Source organism: Mytilus edulis, chromosome 6 (assembly GCF_963676685.1).
Source record: "Mytilus edulis chromosome 6, xbMytEdul2.2, whole genome shotgun sequence".
Classification (NCBI taxonomy): Eukaryota; Metazoa; Mollusca; class Bivalvia; order Mytilida; family Mytilidae; genus Mytilus; species Mytilus edulis.
This window is the reverse complement of record NC_092349.1, coordinates 31,405,249-31,426,570: the sequence shown is the minus strand read 5'-3', so window position 1 is coordinate 31,426,570 and position 21,322 is coordinate 31,405,249. Positions and strand designations below refer to the sequence as shown.

The window sequence follows — 21,322 nt, the reverse complement described above, 5'->3', positions numbered from 1 at the left end:
TGGGAACAGAACAACAGCAGTATGACCACAGGAATAAAAGGTTTATATATACACTAGATTCATAGAGGTGCTTATAACCTGTAACACATTTTAGTTGCTGCTGTGAAATTAAGCATTGACTTATGAGTCAATAACATTTGAGAATTTTTGTTTTAAGCCATTCATTTGATATATTAGTCATTATTGCCTCTGTGTTTGGATGACAAAGCAATTGAATTCTTTTTATATTGGGCATTTTATGCCTTCAACTTTTCCAGATGCACAGGTTTGTCTGTAATCTATCTAAATTTTGAGGTGAAAATGCAACCATTTTAGCCAAAGGGTACACACCATAAACCTTAATAATTTCTACAGCACTTGTCTTGATACACTGAGCTATAATATTCTAAGAAGAAGATGCTGACTTGGTTGCTTTTGATACGGATGCTATATGATACGAATTTGCGATAATACACCAGAGGTGGTATGATGTAAATTATAGGAAGAAGAAGAATTGCCGTTGGGTCAATGTTTTTCTGCTGTCAGTTTGATCCATTTGAGCATGCTGAACGAGTAAAGTTCCTTATATTCACATTGGATTGTGAAACAATTAGTATTTAAAGGATGTAATCAGAAGTTTTCAAATGATTTTTGGCATCAAAACCTTCCGATCGATGTCTAGACAAAAACAATGCATTTTTTTTTTTATCAAAGCCGGTATTTACCTTTACTCATCCTTGGCGTGAGACATTATCCATATAATTATCGAGTATTTGATATTTTATCACCTGTAAACAAACCATTATCACTTGTCAATTATCCGACTGCTTGGTCAAAATGTCAACTTGTTCTTGCATATTTTAAAATCAGTCATTCCATATTCATTAGATACACTCAGGCTTTTACCACGTTTACGTACCTACATATAGTAAAAGTAGAGCGGGAAAATGTTAATTCATGAAATATTCATGAATTAGATGCAATCTCGCGTAGATTTCTTGTCATTTTCTCTTCAGTCAAAAGAGTAGTTACTCAAAATTTCAAAAGAATCTTCCAAGAATCTGAATTCAAACACTAGTACTACATTATCTTGGAGCAGAATAATTGCAATAGTCTGTCACTGGAATTTTGAGGCCGATGCCTAAGGAAAGTAGCAATAGCAAGCTTTAGCAAACTTTCCAAAAAAGAAAGAAATAGTAATGCAACTCCATTTATCACAAATTTATTTAACACAATTTTCCAATTATTAACCATTTAGGTTTTTCTTGTATACTTTATTTTGCTGATATGATATCCAAAAAAAAAAAACATTTATAAAACAATGTGTATACATATATGTTGTGTATAAATTAAGATGAAACATGTTTTCTTATGAAATAATCAGTACTATAATTTATTCTTTCCATCATACTTTAAAAGTAAATACCATATAAACAACACCCAATACACACATTACAATCACACTACACATAAACACACATGTTTAGATTTCTAGTGTGCCATGTTTCATGATAATCTCATGGTTCTATGAAATTATATAAAATCTACTGTGTTCACAATTTAAAAAAAATATTTTCTGATCTTTTTAGACATATGAACAGTCATACACTTTATGTTATGTACAGTTAACTCTCGTTGTCTCGAACTCCGTTGACTCGAAATTTCGGATGAGTCGAAGTTTACACGTGGTCCCGAACTTTGTTCCATATAAATGTATGTAATTCGACTCCTGATGACTTGAAATTTCGATTGAGTCGAACTAAATTTACGATCCCAAGGTTAACAAAATTCATTATTTATCTCGAACTAATACACATATGTCAAAACATGACCTCCGGCATTTAAATGGATGAAAGAGTTAATCTGACAATACACGTGTAATTAAATTTCCAGTCACTGACCACTGTATTGATTTATGACATGCTATTTCCACGAGTGCTTACCTAAGATTATCTTTTATAGAATTTTTATAAATAATTAGTGATGCATTGTTAATGTTCATGAAAAAGTATCTAAAATGTTAACAAAACAATTAATTGTGATTTACACTAATGAGCTTGGGTGTGTATAAAGTAAGGATTATGACTTCCGTTGATGATCACCTAAAAACTACTCAATCGGCGTCTTTAATCTTGTATTTTCTTTTGAAAAGAAAGAGTGAGATAAAACAAAATGAAAAGGAATCTAAATTTTCTAAAGTCTCTTGTATCCGAGAATAAACAATTTTGTCAACTATAAACGACCTGAATAACGGAACTATCGATTTGAAATTATTCTCTCGGATAAAAGCCATAGGAAAAGGTTGTAACTGAAACAATTGAATAAGTAAAAATAATGTTATTATAATAAGGAAAGACCTTGACGTACAAGTACATCGACCTGATACCAGAATATCGATCCCCTTCCCATATTCTTCCGATTTATTTTAGCTTTACCAAGCTAAGCAAGAGTTGTGTCCCTTGTTCTGTCAAACTTCCGGTTTTTGTTTGAGTCGAACTACGTGTATCTCGAACTATTTCTCTGGCCCGACTGACTTCGAGATAACGAGAGTCGACTGTACTTTGTTTATACTTTTAAACTTATAACTTTAAATTGAAATCTTTTTATCTACTTTACTCCCTTTTTTTTTGTAAAGCAAATTTACATCTTAAGTTTCCTATTAATTTTAAAGTGATATGGTTCATATACATATAGCACCATTTTGAGTGTCTTTTTTATACTGCAAAAGATGAATAAATAATACATGGTAAATACTGTCATATATGGCACAAATGTAAAATTCAGATCATGAAGTAGTTTGAAGCTCCTTCAAAATTTTTACAGTATTTGTTTTTTTCTTCTTAGCAAGCTGCTATTAATTTTTACTGGAGTCTTAAAGCTGTTTAAAATAAAGGTTATTTCTCTTATCCTTTTTTTTCTTTTTAGAAACATGTAAGGAAAAAAATCTGATCAAATATACCATAAAAGCCTTGTATTGAATTGTATATCCAGTAAATATTTACTAGACAACATTATTTTGGTTTTGTTTACTTACTATAAAATGGATTTACATTTAAGGTTTGACTTCAATACTTACTATTTGTTTTACAAAATAAATTGTTAATGGACATTCTTAGCAAATGATTGAAGACAAATTTAATACTGACTGATTTCAAAAATTGGTAGAACTCGTTACATATAGGGGAGATAACTGCCCACAAGAGCCATAAAAGAAAAAAGAAAATTATCTCCCCTTATATAAAATATATAATCATAATACGTGATTTACTACATATCAGACACCAAAAACTTCCATTAAGAAATTTTTTTTCTTTAAAGGCATTCCTATGGGATCAATAAGCGTATCATTTGAAATTTATATCACAAGCATATTGATGATCCTTTGGAAAACACCTGTATCAGTCAAATTACATTTCTATGTTGCTATATATTAGCATAGACAATAAATATTTAACCTTGAGAACTGAAAGGTCAGTTTATCACATTGACCAACAGTAGTTAATAAGTTCGGCCTCATGCCATTCAACTTGTCCAGAATTTTAATGTTAGTGCATGGAATTTAATAGTGTTAAATTCCAATATTCTCTTGAGGTGTTCACACTTAACCCAAAACAACCTTTGAACTGTATTAAAAAGCCAATCAAGGGCTATTCCATTAATATGGATGTGGATGATAGGAAGGAACTGTACCAGTGTTACTGTTGAAAAAAACTGACTTAAACATAAATCATTTGGCTGCCAATCTTGAAACAGGGGAGAAAAGAAAGTAACTGTCAAAACCAACCTACAACAAAAATTCTTTTCAAAAAGAAAAAGTCCTGCCAAAATTATGTTTTTCAATTTTGTGGAAAAAAACTTTTAATTTGTATTTGCATGCTTTTATATATATCTATTACAACCAAACAATATTTCAAATGAAAGACTGTCTATTAGAACATTTTGTAAAAAATTATAAAGCGGTTTCAGTCTTGCAGAGTGTTATTTCTAAAATATTGCATTGTTTCCATGACAACAGTCTTATCACTGTCCAGACTTCTCACAGGTCCAAACTTGTCACACCACCTGGCACTTTGTCTATCAGCAGACTTCCCTTTGAGGTTAAAGATTTCTGGAAAAAAAATATCACATAATTAATTTCTGCAAAAACATTTTGATAATAAGATAATTAATACAAACAGGAAAAGAAGCAAATATTACATAAATGAAGGCATGATTAATAAAAATGTTTACTTCATTTTCTCTACGCTTTTATTTTGATCAATTCTTTCTTATGCATACTAATTTTTCAGGTAAAAGCTCATCAAGACAGAATTGATTGGTTGATCGATTGGTATTAAGAATCACTTTTAGCACTTATGTGCTATTTCATGGAGGTAAGTTTTATTTGTGGAGAAAGCCACAGTGAACCACCACCTTCAGTAAGAATACTGACAATCCTGGTCAATTTAAAAAAGGTTAACATATGATTGGCTAATCAATGATTTATGTTAAATTATGTAAACATCAGATGACACTGCCAAACAGACAAGCAAACTTTGACAAAACCATGAAAGCTTAACAATATCTAATCAACCATGAAACATAAGGTCAAGGTCATACAAAACCTGACAACACAGCCATGTTTTTCTTCTAATCATTATATAAAAAACAAGAATGTGTCCAAAGTACACGGATGCCCCACTCGCACTATCATTTTCCATGTTTTATGGACTTTGAAATTGGGTAAATATCTAATTTGGCATTAAAATTAGAAAGATTATACTATAGGGAACATGCGTACTAAGTTTCAAGTTGATTGGACTTCAATTTCATCAAAAACTACCTTGACCAAAAACTTTAACCTGAAGCGGGACGAACGGACGAACGGAGCCACAGACCAGAAAACAGAATGCCCCTCTACTATCATGGTGGGGCATAAAAATATGATAACCATATTGATTATAGTATATGACAAAATTAGGCCAAACCACAAAATTTAAACACTGCCCAATGAACCATGAAAAAATGTCAAGGTCAGATGAAACCACATACAAGCTTTAAAGCATCCAAGTCTGCTATTGTTAAAAATTATGAAGCTTCATGCCTAGTTTGTGGGGAAGCCAACATTTTATTCCCTATATCTTGGATTCTGATTGCAGGCCTTTAACAAGACAAATTACCATTTAGATATGACAAAAGACAACCAATAATGTGGTTCCTGACTAAGGACAGGCAAATAAACAAGTGATTGGGTTAGTTTAGTTTAAACATACTTATTTAGTGGCTGTATTGACCTTTTAATCTCCATCAGTGTGAGGGTATCTTGGTTATTCAGATGTATTCAATGACGATATTTAGAATTTTAAAAATAATGTTCATAATAGTTATCAAAGGTACCAGGATTATAATTTAGTACGCCAGACGCGCGTTTGTCTACATAAGACTCAACAGTGATGCTCATATCAAAATATTTATAAAGCCAAACAATTACAAAGTTGAAGAGCATTGAGGATCCAAAATTCCAAAAAGTTGTGCCAAATACGTAAAACTACATATACTAATTGTCTTTTTTAAGTTAATGATCATTGAACTACTTACTCTCTGTGCTTGTAATTTGACCATTTCCTTTCTTAGTTTATCTAGTAATGCTGTATTTGGTTTGTTGGAATGTGTCTGTGTTTGAAGTTCAGTGATAGACTCTTCCTCCTTCTGCAAGACAAAATCATACAATCATGCCAAGGAGTTATTTCGCTATTTATCTTTTAAGCTTACCATACTGGCCATGATATAGCCATAAGAGGTGGCATCTAAGAAATTGAGTTTACGATGTGCCTACCCAGTTTTCATGTAACACCCTTTAATATGTCATTATGATCTTGACAACGGATAATTGCTGTCTTGGCAGATATTATGTAAATCCAAACTTATACTATTAAAGGAAAACATAACTTACATTTTCATAACATCTTTAACTGTATTCAGCAATTGACATGAAAATAGCTGTATCTGTTTAATAATAAATTAAAAAAACTCTAAGTATGAAGAAAACATTTTAAAAGCATACTCAAACTTACCTTTTTATCCTTGAATAATTTCCCTGTTGTTTGTCCATACAAACGAAGTAAAGATCCTAGACTAGTAATGTGTGTATGAAGTTGCTGAAATATAAAAAAAACAAGTTCTGAGAAAACTATGATGGATTTTGTTTTCTATTCCCATCTTTTAATCACATTAATGCTAAGAACCAAAACAACAGAAATGTAGCTATTCTGTTTTCTAAAAATAGCTATTGTCCAGTGTGAAGAGTACATCTTCAACTTTTATCTAGACTGTTACATTATTCATACATTATACCATATAAGTAGAAGATGTACATCTAGGAACTGTTGAGAACTGTGCTGTGAGATTCAATGCAATGTGGTTTTTTTTTTTTTTTTTTTTATAGAAGATGATTTGATTGATACACCATATTTTTTGTATAAAGTGAAAATCCATGATTATGAATAAAAATTATTTTGGTAAAATTCAATAAAATAGTAAACTAACAACAATATGCAATGTCGAATGTTTGTACTGAACTCTTCTCATTAAAGTTGAACATAATTTCTTCTGGGAACTGAAATGACTCCATCTGGGACAGACAAACAGTTTCAAAATACAAATGGTCCAGTTTTAATTCAGTCATTGAATATATCAATAAAATCATGTATAATATTTTTGTCATCTTAAAAAATATGTATTGTATGTCATTATTGCATTTTTCAAATTTTACATATTATATCTTGACATAACTGTGGATTCATTTATTTTGGTGGGTACCGATTTTCATGGATTTAGGAAAACTTACACTTTCGTTGATATTAAACTTCGTGGTTTTTCTAATTCATTGAACATTGAAAATCGTGGTTAACCTGAACCCACAATATCCACAAAAATTGGTATCCAACAAATCATAATGAATCCACAGTGTATCATTACATTTATTAACAATAAACCCAAGTAATCTAACAAATATGTTACATACCTGTAGCATTGCTTGTGCTGCTCTCTGTTTTCCCTCTCTTTTATTTTTACAGACAATCTGTAATTAAAAATAGATAACAGCATTTTTAAGAAATAAGCCTAAGACAAAAACAAAGGAGTAGGTTCGGTAAGGGCAGATTTTGGCCTCAAATTTCTGGTTCATCTGACAAAAGATTTTGGACACTTTTTTAACACTTAAGTGCCTATTTCAGTTGATTCAATTAGTTTATGGGAAAGATTTTAACTGATTAAGTCATTAAAAACGCTCCGATTCAGGCCTAAATATGAATAAACTTATCACAGAGATATGTCTCGCCTTTATGTAATTTTGATTACATGGCTAAACAATCTCCATGTAAATGAGATGTGCCAATGCTTATACAACTGCATACCAAATACCATCATGACCATTGACTTATTATAAGTCGTTCCCAAATCTAAATACAAACATTAACTAGTAAACTATAGAAAAGTTTCAAAGTCAATAAGAGGGTGGGGCTATATAATTTCTATGAAAATGATACGTGCAAATGATAATAAATTTGTATACCAAATATCATGTTGACTTAACATATTATTTAACAGTTCATCTTAAAGTGATCTTATCACAAACTAATACATGTAAACTAAGATAAGTTTCAAAGTCATTAGACTGTGACTGAGGGGTGAGGCAAAATATTCTCCATGGAAATGAGATATGCCAATACAACTGAAAACCAATTAACATTGGCCTGCCACTAATGGTTACCCTTGAATTGACCTAATCACAAACTAATACATGATAACTCAGAAAATTTTTCAAAGTCAATAGACCATGACTAAGGGCGTGGAGCCAGATTATCTCCATGGAAATGAGATATGCTGATGTGTACACAACTACATACCAAATATCATTGACATACCACTTGTGGTTACCCATAAACTGACCTAATCACAAACTAATACATGTAAAATAAGCAAAAGTTTCAAAGTCTTTAGACCATGACTAAGGGGGCGGAGCTTAATTATTTCCATGGAAATGAGATATGACGATGCTTACACAACTGCATACCAAATATCATTGACCGACCACTTGTGGTTCCCCATAAACTGACCTGATCACAAACTAATACATGTAAAATAAGCAAAAGTTTCGAAGTCAATAGACCATGACTGAGGGGGCAGGGCCAAATAATCTCCATGGTAATGAGATGTGCAAATGCTTATACAACTGCATACCAAATATGATTGACCTACCTCTTGTGGTTCACCCTAAACTAGACCTAATCACAAACTAATACCTTGTTGTCGCCGCCGTAGCCAACGCCGGGAACAGCATACCTATGTCTTGCTTTTTGACTCCTTCAAGGCGAGACAAAAATCTATCAAATATGCCAACAAATGTCACTTTTCAGATGGTTTTTGTCAAAAATGAAAGTGGCCGCATCCATGTTTATCCTCAACCTTTATATATGTTATGTATTATCATCAAATACAACTTACATTTCAATATTAAGAATGAACACGAATGCGGCCACTTTCATTTATAGACGGAAACCGTCTAAAATTTAACTAAAATTCTAAAATTGTGAAGATTTCAGTAATTTAGCATGACTTTATGATGCTAGTACCCGATATATGAGCATTGTTTTGTCAAAAACAGCTCATATTTATGTAGCAGAAGCATTCTACTTTCCAATAAACAACTCAAAGTTTACATTTTAACAATTTTGTAAAACTGCTAAATTTTGGGGCCAAAAAGGGGTCTAACTGAACCTACTCCTTTGATGATATATGTTTTGGATTATTTAAAATGCAATACACTATTCCATTTAACAGGGCAAGGAAGTTGTTTTAAAACAAATTTTGACAATAAGAATTTCTATTACTTTCTAATCATAGATTTGAGGATAGAAAAAATATCAATGTTGTGTAGAATCTTTAATTTACTTCAGAATTGAAATAAGACCTTCCAAAAATAAAATGCTATGTGCTTAACTATCAAAAAACTTAACCACTATAAAATATCTAAATGTTTAACCATTACAGAAAAAAACAATTACTCTTGGTTTATCATGTTTATTGGAACCAAGTATTTATTTATATGACAATTATACAGGAAACCCATATTTTTGATAAATTAAAATTATTATCATCTTATCAAAATACAGATCCTGCGTCCAATCTTTGTTTCCTTACAATATAAAAGTATATGTGGTGTGATTGCAAACAATACAACTCTTAAACAAAGAACAAATGACAGAAATTAAAATTTATAGGTCACTGTATGGCCTTCAACAACGAACAAAGCTTAAACCACATAGTCAGCTATAACAGCTTGGCCACTGAATTTGTAATTTCATCAGGCTATACTAACTGTAACACTATGCTTTCCGACTGTCAGTGTGTATTCACTCTTCTGATGTCTTAGAGGTGTCACTTCTGTCTTAACATGAGTATCACCCATACCATAATTTCTGAAAGTACAAGAAAATTCAAATATTTACCTTTCAATAGAATTGTAACGAAATACTGCTACATGCATCTAAATTGGATTTTTTTATGCCACATTTATAATGCCCCATTTATGGGCATTATGTTTTCTGGTTTTTGGGCATTATGTTTTCTGGTTTTTGGGTCTGTCTGTTCGCTCATTCATTCGTCCGTCCATCCGTTCGTCCGTCCGTCTGTCCTGTTTTAGGTGCAAGTTTTTGGTCGAGGTAGTTTATGATGAAGTTGAGTCCAATCAACTTGAAACTTAGTACACATGTTCCCTATGATATGATCTTTCTTATTTTAATCCCAAATTAGAGATTTTCCCCCATTTTCATGGTCCACTGAACATAGAAAATGATAGTGGGGATGGGGCATCCATGTACTGGGGACAGATTCTTGTTTATCTTGAAAACAACTTTATTCTATTCTTGTTTATTCTGAAATAGCTTTGATTTCATATCGAAAGGTGTTCATTCATAGTTGGTCATAAGTTTTGATTCAAGATATTCTGTAACCAAAAAGTGCAAGAGTTTGTAACAAATCCCTAGATACAAAGATGTTCTACAAAAGAGGTTGTAGCAAAAGTAATTGTCTCTTCCAAAGTCAACTATGCAAAACTAGAGGCTCTAAAGAGCCTGTGTCGCTCACCTTGGTCTATGTGCATATTAAACAAAGGACACAAATGGATTCATGACAAAATTGTATTTTGGTGATGGTGATGTGTTTGAAGTTCTTACTTTACTGAACGATTTTGCTTCTTACAATTATATCTATCATGAACTTTGCCCATTAGTAACAGAGAACTATATTTGGTAAAAATTTACATAAATTTACCAAATTAATGAAAATTGTTAAAAATTGACTATAAAGGGCAATAACTCCTTAAGGGGTCAATTGACCATTTAGGTCATGTTGACTTATTTGTAGATCTTACTTTGCTGAACATTATTGCTGTTTACAGTTTATCTCTAACTATAATAATATTCAAGATAATAACCAAAAACAGCAAAATTTCTTCAAAATTACCAATTCAGGGGCAGCAACCCAACAACCGATTGACCGATTCATCTGAAAATTTCAGGGCAGATAGTTCTTGACCTGATAAACATTTTTATCCCCTGTCAGATTTCCTCAAAATGCTTTGGTTTTTGAGTTATAAGCCAAAAACTGCATTTTACCCCTATGTTCTATTTTTAGCCGTGGCGGCCATCTTGGTTGGTTGACCAGGTCACGCCACACATTTTTTAAACTAGATACCCCAAAGATGATTGTGGCCAAGTTTGGATTAATTTGGCCAAGTAGTTTCAGAGGAGAAGATTTTTGTAAAAGATTACTTTAATTTACGAAAAATGGTTAAAAATTGACTATAAAGGGCAATAACTCCTAAACGGGTCAACTGACCATTTTGGTCATGTTGACTTATTTGTAGATCTTACTTTGCTGAACATTATTGCTGTTTACAGTTTATCTCTATCTATAATAATATTCAAGATAATAACCAAAAACAGCAAAATTTCCTCAAAATTACCAATTCAGGGGCAGCAACCCAACAACCGATTGACCGTTTCATCTGAAAATTTTAGGGCAGATAGATCTTGACCTGATAAACATTTTTATCCCATGTCAGATTTCCTCAAAATGCTTTGGTTTTTGAGTTATAAGCCAAAAACTGCATTTTACCCCTTTGTTCTATTTTTAGCCGTGGCGGCCATGTTGGTTGGTTGACCAGGTCACGCCACACATTTTTTAAACTAGATACCCCAAAGATGATTGTGGCCAAGTTTGGATTAATTTGGCCAAGTAGTTTCAGAGGAGAAGATTTTTGTAAAAGATTACTTTAATTAACGAAAAATGGTTAAAAATTGACTATAAAGGGCAATAACTCCTAAACGGGTCAACTGACCATTTTGGTCATGTTGACTTATTTGTAGATCTTACTTTGCTGAACATTATTGCTGTTTACAGTTTATCTCTAACTATAATAATATTCAAGATAATAACCAAAAACAGCAAAATTTCTTCAAAATTACCAATTCAGGGGCAGCAACCCAACAACCGATTGACCGATTCATCTGAAAATTTCAGGGCAGATAGATCTTGACCTGATAAACATTTTTACCCCATGTCAGATTTGCTCTAAATGCTTTGGTTTTTGAGTTATAAGCCAAAAACTGCATTTTACCCCTATGTTCTATTTTTAGCCGTGGCGGCCATCTTGGTTGGTTGACCGGGTCACGCCACACATTTTTTAAACTAGATACCCCAATGATGATTGTGGCCAAGTTTGGTTTGATTTGGCCCAGTAGTTTCAGAGGAGAAGATTTTTGTAAAAGTTAACGACGACGGACGACGACGACGACGACGGACGACGGACGACGGACGACGGACGCCAAGTGATGAGAAAAGCTCACTTGGCCCTTCGGGCCAGGTGAGCTAAAAATGACATTACAACCCAAATAATGCAAAGCTGAAGGGATCAAAACTTTGTAATTTATAATGCAATTAGCCATTATGATTCTTTTGGAATTATAACAGTATCATCTTGTTCTATGTGAAAAGTTAAAAGTATTTTGGACAGATTGAAATTTCATTTAAATCTTAGGGTCAATGTTAACACTTCATGAACCTCCTACTTTTGACAACTCACCTTTTGAGACATTCTAGCAGTAGCTGATATGGACTAGGTTGACCTGTTTTGGTACATAAATCTGACACTCTAGGATCCTCAATTTTGATTTCATCAAAGAACTGCAAGTAATGAAAAAACAGATACATGTATAACTTGTATTTTTGGTAAATTAAAATTTGATTACAATATGAAATAAAACCTACCCAGTATGCAAATGGAGAAGGAAGCCAAAGTATAACTTTTCAATATACCGAATCTTGCTTATCTGTAATGATACACCATCCCCCATTAAACGAATGTCAGAAGGTAATTAATTTGGTGTATATGAATAAATGTATTAAATTTCCATACCCAAAAGGCATTTTTTTTCATATTTTTGATGAAGCTACTTCTATTCAAGTTTCATTTAGAAACAGTATAAATAAAATTCCCTTATTCAAAAGAAAATCCCTCATCAAGTTTTTCATGGACAGAGTATCATATAAATTTAGGTTAAGTTATAAACTGGAACCTGAACAATAGGTGCAGGAAAGTAAGTTGTATTTAAATAAGTGATTATGAACTTTCCGATTAGATTTTCCTCTAAGTTTAGTATTTTTGTGATTTAACTTTTTGTTACTTAAAATGGAAAACTTATTGTGAGGCTTTTATTGATGCCTTAGAAAGTAACGCAATAATAAGAACTGGTGTTCTGATAAGACTGATATCCGATCTGTGTATCTATGTTCAACTTTTCCTATATTTGCAGTTAATTAATTCAGGATGGTTATGTCATAATGGCAATAATAAATATTTACAATGATTTCTGAATGGGCAAAAAATGAACAGATTAGAAAATATATAAGTAATGCCACCAAATTTCAAACTTGATTTGTATTATGTGGTAATAAGCATTGTGTATAAGTTGCATAACAAATTGTTGAGGCAAACTAAAGTTAGAGAACGGAAACCAACTTTGGGACATACAGAAGGACAAGGGTAACACTTAATTCCCTTTCTGCTACTGCGGGGGCATACAAATAATCTTAAAATTTGAAGAATATAGAAATGAAGTGACCCCTATGTTAAGGACCCTTATTTATCACAACTTACTGAGAGATCTTCTTCCCTCCCCATCTCCTCATTCACCTTATTCATCTGTGGAATCAGGATACTCAATGTTGCTTTTGCTGAAAATATATTTGTTTAAAGACATTTATGACATATAAAATTCAAACTGAAATATTTTGACCTAATATATACTGGAAAATCTTGAAGGATGTTTTACTGAATTAAAATTGAGAATTGAAATGGGAATGTGTCAAAGAGAAAACAACCTGACCAAAGAGCAGACAACAGCTGAAGGCCACCAATTGGTCTTCAATGCAGCTAGCAACTCCCGCACCCGGATGCGTCCTTTAGTTGGCCCCTAAACAAATATGTATACTAGTTTAGCATATAACAAAAAGATGATCTCTACTTTTAAATTTTTTAATAATCTTTTTGCATCCATATCTGTTTTTGTTTTCTGGGTTCAATCACATACATAACTGTTGAAGCCTTTCTACAAAACTTTCATTCATTATCAAACAAAGGGGTATGTCAATGAATAACAGTAACATGTGCCATGCACACATACATAACATGTTTTTGTGATGTACCCAAGCCATGATAATTTTCATTTATTCTGGATTTTTCCACAGATAAAAAACTGAAGCAGTATTTGCTGTCAGTTGTATGTCAGTATATTAACATCAATTTCTAAGAGTTTAAATTAATCTCATCTCTTCACATTTCTGTGTGGATTCATTATTATGTGTGGGGTACCAACTCATGTTGAATTCATTTGTAAAAGTTTACTACTGACTTAAATATTCAAGGAAGAATACATTGTTAATAGGCTTGTACATCGACCTTGAAGCAAAACTGCGAAATAAAATATCAATCACAAAATTCATACTGATGAAAATAAATGAATTTAGAGTACTTCTTTTTTCTAGACAGTTTCCAGCTTCTCTATAAACATAACAAACCTGCATTAACTTTGGCCATCTTTTTGCTGCTGGCATACCCTTTACCGTACTCTATGTTATTTATAAGGACTGTGGCACAATATGGATTCTGAGCATTTTCTGTAAAATTAGTAATTAATCAATACAGCAGTCGTTAAAGATATAACAGTATCCAATACAAATACATACATTGTGTATTCAATAAATTTTTATACTTGATGTTAAAAACTGGTCCAATAACCATGTTAACCAATTGTTTAATTTTGCAGAAGATAATCTCTTTTTTAATGCTTTAAGGTGATACCTAACACTACAGGGAGATAACTCTGTCAAACCAGCTTAACATTTTGACAATGTTGTATTGAAATTAAATTTTCTAACATTAGAAAAAAGGCATGTAAAAATAAATACCATATAGTAGCATCATATGCACTATTCATATCCAGCTTCTTATAAATTTGAAGTAAAATGTGAGGAGTAATTGGCAAGGCCTGTTTAAGACAATGTGCCTTAATTCTACACAAACTTCTTAATACTAATCTCAAATGAAAAGCTTCAAACTGTGGATATTCTAAATCTAACAATAAATGCAGATATCTTACTGAACTAATATAATTCTTTATAGAGTCAACAGATTTAAAACTTCTACTTAGAAACTGTCCCCATAGTGTCAAAACATGAACTGTAGCAGGAACAGGAATAAGTTCAAAATATATACAAAACATAAAATATGATTCTAACTGAGTTTTCTTATTTTTATAAGTACTCTCCGCAAAAGCATGTTTAGCAGAATCTTTACATTGAAATTTAAACGAAAGAAATAAATTTTAGTCAAGGTGTTGGGTACCACCTTAATGTTATGAAAAATTAACACAAAAATCTGGAACATTTCTTTATAATGAAAAATTTCTAATAATTACTTATTTTTAAAAGACATACATCACCGTGTATCATCGTACAGCGGATATAGGTACTAACCAAGCGGGCGTGAGCGATTTTGATCTTACACTGTAACCAAAATCTTTGTTTTGTTTACATAACATCAATGTGTACTTCAATCTAAACATAATTGCTGTTTTTAAGAAATGATTTGGTCGTAGGTTGATGATTACAGATGTCTCATTATTTTCCCAAAACAAGAGGGATTACTAAAACATTGTAAAAGCATGTGCAAATACTTGTCAAAGAAGTTGGCCCTCGTCTCATCCGATATAATTCTATATTCATTGCAACTCTTTTTTCTGATAGAAGGTCAATGTGTGTGTTAAATAAGTATAGCGGTTTCAATAATTGGCATTGAAATCTTTCATACATATGTTATTTTTCGATATTTTATCCCTAAAGAAGCATTGTGTACGGTGTTTAGCTGACCGCATAAATCCGTATGTACGGTGCATAGTTAAGTTTTTATACACCGTACACAAAAACTTTATTTTCATACTCGTTTATTACCCAAAAAGTTTCAAGGAATGAGTAATCACAGGTAGGTTTATGATTGGTAACTATTACTTTTGCCCTGTATTAGGTTTCTTTCAGATAAAACATGTAAATGTCTCAAGAACTGTATCGAAATTGAAAGTTGGTGTTCACATTCACAACTATTTTTGCATGTACAAGTTAATTTTTCTTATTAGAATATCAAAGTTGTTTGATAAATAGGAAAAAATCGACGCGAAAATTATTTGGGAGCAGGATTTTCAAATGTTGAGAAATATACATTGAATATTGATAAAGCAAAACAAAGATTTTCTTTACCATGGAAGGTCAAAATCGATCATGCCCGCTTGGTTAGTACCTATATCTGATGTACTGATGATACACAGTGTACATGTAACTGTGTCACTTTAAAATGTTAAACAGAAGTTTCCATTCAAATTTCTATTTAATCCTGTAAAAGTTCTTACCTAATTCTTGGAAGGAATATCTTGGTTGCACCTTCAAGGTGTGTTGAGCATACTCATGTAAAATACAGACGGGAGATTTTCCTACAGGATTCAAAACAAATTCTGAAAAGGAAATTATTTGTTATTAAACAAATTAAATTAAAAATGTGTATTTCTAGGTTGAAATGTTATGCTTCTGTTTCAAGTTAGAGTGAAGGTTGGCACTTATTAAAATATTTAAATCTGCTGCATTTGTTTGCACCTGCCCTAAGTGGTTGTCCTTTGTTGATGTTGTTCATATCTGGGGTTTTTTATATAGATTTGTCTGTTGGTTTTCCTGTTTGAATGATTTTATACTATTCATTTTAGGGCCATTTATTGCTTGCTGTTAAGTGTGAGCCCATCTCCTTGTTGAAGGCTATACTTTGACCTATAACGGTTTACCTTCACAAATTGTGACTTGGATGGAGAGTTGACTCTTTGGCACCCATACCACATCTTCTTATATCTATGTAAAATTATTCCTAGCAGTTATTACTGAAAACAGTATTCTATAGTTAGGTAATGATTGATGTAATAAATAAAAAACAACTTGAAGACATGGTCTAACCTTTTTTCTTCGGTTTTTCACTTCCGTCCTCAGCAGTTATAGAGCATGTAATCAGTGTAGTATTGGCAGGCTGTAAATAAAGTTATAGTAAATTTCAAAGCACACAATTGATATAAATCAAATACACAATATCAGGAGCTATATATCATGATTAAACAACCAGCTTCACTTCTTGAGTGAAAATTCAAACAATGTATTTGTCCATTTTTGCAATACACTCAAATGAGCCTGGCATTTAAGGTAAAAAATAAAGATTAATTTGCAAAGATGGCACCACTATTGCCTTATATTCTACAGATATTTCCATTTTTCCAATCCTTATTAGTCTATTAACTTTCTATGAATTAATACAGATTGGTTTTAAAATTCTGAAAAATGGATGAGTTGCTGAAGAGAAGGATTGAATAACAATTTCTCTAACAGATATAGGAAGATGTGGTATGAGTGCCAATGAGACAACTCTCATACGAAGAACATTCTCTTTTGATTTATGGATTTTAAATGACGGGTAAATACCTTTGACGTCATGTAAAGTATATATTCATCTAGTTTTTACAAATTGATATATAAGAGAATCATCCTGTGTATACTACATTGTATATGTAATAAAAAAATCCCTATGTATGTTGTTACAACTCTAAACATATGTTGGCTGAAACAGTGAAATGTAGAACAAAGAAATACGCTGCAGTTATATACACTTACCAATGCAGGTCTGGTTTGTTTCCTCATTTCATTTAAATGCTTCCTTCTCTCCTTCCATGTTCTATGAATTAAAAAAAATCAATTACTGTGGATTCATTATCTTTGTGAGTCCCAATTTTTATGTGGATTCATTATCCTTGTGAGTCCCCATTTTTCCGTGGATTCATTATCCTTGTGAGTCCCCATTTTTCTGTGGATTCATTATCTCTGTGAGTACCCATTTTTATGTGGATTCATTATCTCTGTGAGTCCCCATTTTTCTGTGGATTCATTATCCTTGTGAGTCCCCATTTTTCTGTGGATTCATTATCTTTGTGAGTCCCCATTTTCTATGGATTAAGAAAAACTTGCATCTTTTGTGAATACTTGATTTCATTGATTTTTGCCAAAAACTGCATACAATCCTGTAGAATTTATTTTATTTGCTGAACATTAAAATTTGTTGTTCATTTGTACCCAAGAAATTTACAAAAATTATCAAACGAATTACTAAGGATTAAAAATTTCATACAGCTCTGAGTATATCCATACATTTGGATACAGTTGAAAATTGTGTGGTTTGAGGTAGCTGTAGGTGAGAGGTTTGAGGTAGCTGTAGGTGAGAGGTTTGAGGTAGCTGTAGGTAAGAGGTTTGAGGTAGCTGTAGGTAAGAGGTTTGAGGTAGCTGTAGGTAAGAGGTTTGAGGTAGCTGTAGGTAAGAGGTTTGAGGTAGCTGTAGGTAAGAGGTTTGAGGTAGCTGTAGGTTAGAGGTTTGAGGTAGCTGTAGGTAAGAATTGCTTACAAAACATCAAAGAATGGAAGAAAATCACAACATATAAGTTCAAATTGTCGTTTATTGCTTTTCCTATCAATAGTTTTAATGAAGATAGACTTTGATTATAATGTATACTTACTTAAATTTTTTCACTGTGACTGTCTTGAATTCAAACAGGTTTTTACAATATTCTAGGACATCATCTGCAGCTGTGAAGACAAATGATAAATGTCGAGGATAATAAACATGCAATAAATACCCAATTTTAAAATCTTTTTTTTAAATCTTTTTTTTTAACTTGACTTACAAATAACAAGAGTGTGTCCATAGTACACGGATGCCCCATCTACACTAAAATTTTCTATGTTCAGTGGATCCTGAAATTGAGGTAAAAACTTGAATTTGCCATTAAAATAAGAAAGATCATATCATGAGGAACATGTACACGTACTAAGTTTCAAGTTGATTGGACTTCAACTTCGTCAAAAACTACCTCAACCAAAAACTTGAGCCTGAAGCGTGACATATGCCTGGTACAGTTATCATTATAAGATCATGTCAAATCAATTTTCTGTAAACACTTAATTATGACACACTTTCATAAGCTCTTGTTCATTATATGGCTCCAGTTATTCCCACCTTCCATTAATATATGGAAAATATGTCAATGGGTGTGAGAAACATATTTCTCTTCACTAGTGAAATATCTGTTCTCGACAAACAATATCAGTCCAAATCTAATTATTACGTCATATTTTATTGGTTTCTTCTGAATTGCCTAAAAATGACATCATGAAAAATAAGCGACAATGTCACTCTGATGACATCACATATACAGAACACAATTTTCTGCAAATCTTTGAAAAGGTAGGATAAAAATCAAAGATTCTACCTATATTACTTGTGTATTATGATATTTTATCAATTCTCAACAGTTTAATTTTAATGATTTAAAAAACTCTGAAATCCTTGTGTTTATATAAAAATCAAACTGTTTTGAGTGGAGAAATACCATAACACCCTAGTTGCTGTGGTGGAATCTATATATCTTACACAGAGAATTTTCTTTCTTCCTCTGTTCAGCACTCTCTATTTTGACGGGTGGTCCTGGTTGTAGTTTTGTTTTCTCACCAGACTGTGCCACATCTGTTCCACTATTTTCACCTACTTTATCATCAAAGGTCAAGGTCCTATCAAGGTCAGTTGTGTCATCATTTGAAGTTTCCCTAACATCACTGGATTCACCAATTGACTCTGCTTCAGAAATACCATTCTCCTTGATGGGACAGGATGTTTCTGCAATAACAAATGAAATGTTCACAATTTTCTTGGAGCTAACTCTACTTTTAGAAATGATATTTACTTAAAGGGATTAGTGATTTCCTATAACTTGCCAAAGTTTCTAAATTCATTGTAAAAATACAAAAATGATTGCAAGATTAATATTTCATTTACAACATGTACACAGGTCAAAATATTTATGTAATTTACATTTAGTTCAATGTTTTTCCATTGAATAAAACACTTCAGCTACTTGATCTGTTAAAATAATCAATATCAAAATTTACTGTTAACCTTTTTCGTAATTTCAAAACCTTTTTTCCCATTCTTATAAGTTTAACATTTTGATTATCATAACAGAAAGATTATTGTCAAAGAATTATATGAAAATCAAATGTGTATGGTATGAATGAAAAATGATAAAAATATTAATCAGAGACTAAAACATGTTAATGTAAGCAAGTGAGGCATATTTCAAACCTCCATTTAATACTGGGACGGTTTGGTTTTCTGTGTCTTCTGCTGGTTCCACGATCGTTGTGTCCTTGTCTGGCTGGTCACGGTCCATTGCTTTTCTATATTGAAGACATGGAATGGCACTAAGAGGAATGTCATGTTTCTGAAAATTATAAAAAAAAATATCTTAAATCTAAATCTTGCCATGAAATAAAGAGTAAAAACTTACTATTGGTACTCTGTGGGTTCTTGGTGATACAGATCAATGGCTGCTTAACATCCAGTGGCAAACTAAATGCATACTCAGGAAAAAGGTAACAGTCAACAGGAAGACATGTCATCATCCTATCTGGACACATTATCCCGACTCTACGCTAACCAGTTTGTGATTTTACAGCTTTAATAAAGGCTGCATGCTTAGCAGAGAAGCAGCAAATACCAATTTTTGATCTCTGGTTTGAACAGGCTGACCAGTGTTTGCATCCATAACCTCACACACTCTTGGTGAACACACTACCATGCGTACAAGACTACTGAGGAGGTTGTTTCTACTTCTTGTAATGGCAATCATGGGAATTTACCATTAAAATACTTAGAAAACTTAGAAACTAGCCTCCCAACTTTCTCATATAAGAAACATAGTAGTTTATAACTTTTATGCTTAAACATCCCCCAATTTTAGGGATTTTGGAAAGTTGGAAGGGAAAACATGGATTTCATCTCAATACTATTAAAGTAAATGTCCAACAGATACCTACCATGGTTCTGTAAAAAATAGATTAAGAAAATAGCGTTTGAATAAGAAAGATATTTAAGGATGTTTGCTTGTCATGTTTTGGATTTTTTGTCAGATTTTCGAAATCCTCTGGTTTTATCCATTTAAATGCCTTAAAAAAATTTGCCTACGAAACCTCATTTTTCTTTTTATAAATCTTTTACATGTATAGTTATAAGCCATTTGTAAAAGTCTTAAAAAATCTTATTTATTTTTTAATAGTTTTTGAGAACTTTAACTGGGCAATGATTAAGCTATGAAAAGTCAAGAGAGAATATTTTCCCGCCAAAATTCCAATGGCTAATGTCTTGAAAACAAGCACATTAACCCCTATATTTTTTTTGCTTTTTTGATTCCTCAATTAATCCCCTATCAATATATACTAGTTTTATGGAAAGTTATTTATTTTGAAACTGAGCAGCAAACATCCTCAAGTTGGCAATGACATCTTAGGCATTTACAACCTAGAGATTAGGACATACATGTAGTTCTAATCATGCTTATCTGCAATTGTCCCATATATAGACATAAGATATGTATATATAGACACTTACCCTAACACTACCTGGACCTAGGAAATATGGCTTGGATAATGTGCATACTCTCGAGGCCTTGTGCAAGTAAGCTGGAATCCCACTGTTATGTGTGACAGCAACCCATCCTTCAGGCAGTACTTCAAATGGATCAACTCCTTTCTCTGTGATAATATATAGACTTGTATATAGTTTCTTGTGTACAATTTGGAAATTAGTATGGCGTTCATTATCACTGGACTAGTATAT

At 32.2% G+C, this 21,322-nt stretch overlaps 1 protein-coding gene across 2 annotated transcripts in view; it reads right to left on the bottom strand.

Annotated features, from left to right (window-relative positions):
- Positions 1-1,343: 1,343 nt before the first annotated feature.
- LOC139527506 (microprocessor complex subunit DGCR8-like) overlaps positions 1,344-21,322 on the bottom strand; it is a 35,698-nt gene continuing 15,719 nt past the window's right edge. For both annotated transcript variants that reach the window (XM_071323004.1, XM_071323003.1), the window contains exons 4-18: positions 21,095-21,237; positions 19,790-19,928; positions 19,082-19,324; positions 18,168-18,237; positions 17,275-17,335; positions 16,570-16,639; positions 15,981-16,082; positions 14,098-14,196; positions 13,178-13,254; positions 12,104-12,204; positions 9,338-9,437; positions 6,983-7,039; positions 6,033-6,116; positions 5,557-5,667; positions 1,344-4,087 (exon numbers count right to left, since the gene is read on the bottom strand). In XM_071323004.1, the coding sequence (XP_071179105.1) occupies positions 4,016-4,087; positions 5,557-5,667; positions 6,033-6,116; positions 6,983-7,039; positions 9,338-9,437; positions 12,104-12,204; positions 13,178-13,254; positions 14,098-14,196; positions 15,981-16,082; positions 16,570-16,639; positions 17,275-17,335; positions 18,168-18,237; positions 19,082-19,324; positions 19,790-19,928; positions 21,095-21,237 (1,529 nt within the window). In that variant the 3' untranslated portion in view covers positions 1,344-4,015. The remainder of the gene's footprint in view (positions 4,088-5,556; positions 5,668-6,032; positions 6,117-6,982; positions 7,040-9,337; positions 9,438-12,103; positions 12,205-13,177; positions 13,255-14,097; positions 14,197-15,980; positions 16,083-16,569; positions 16,640-17,274; positions 17,336-18,167; positions 18,238-19,081; positions 19,325-19,789; positions 19,929-21,094; positions 21,238-21,322) is intronic.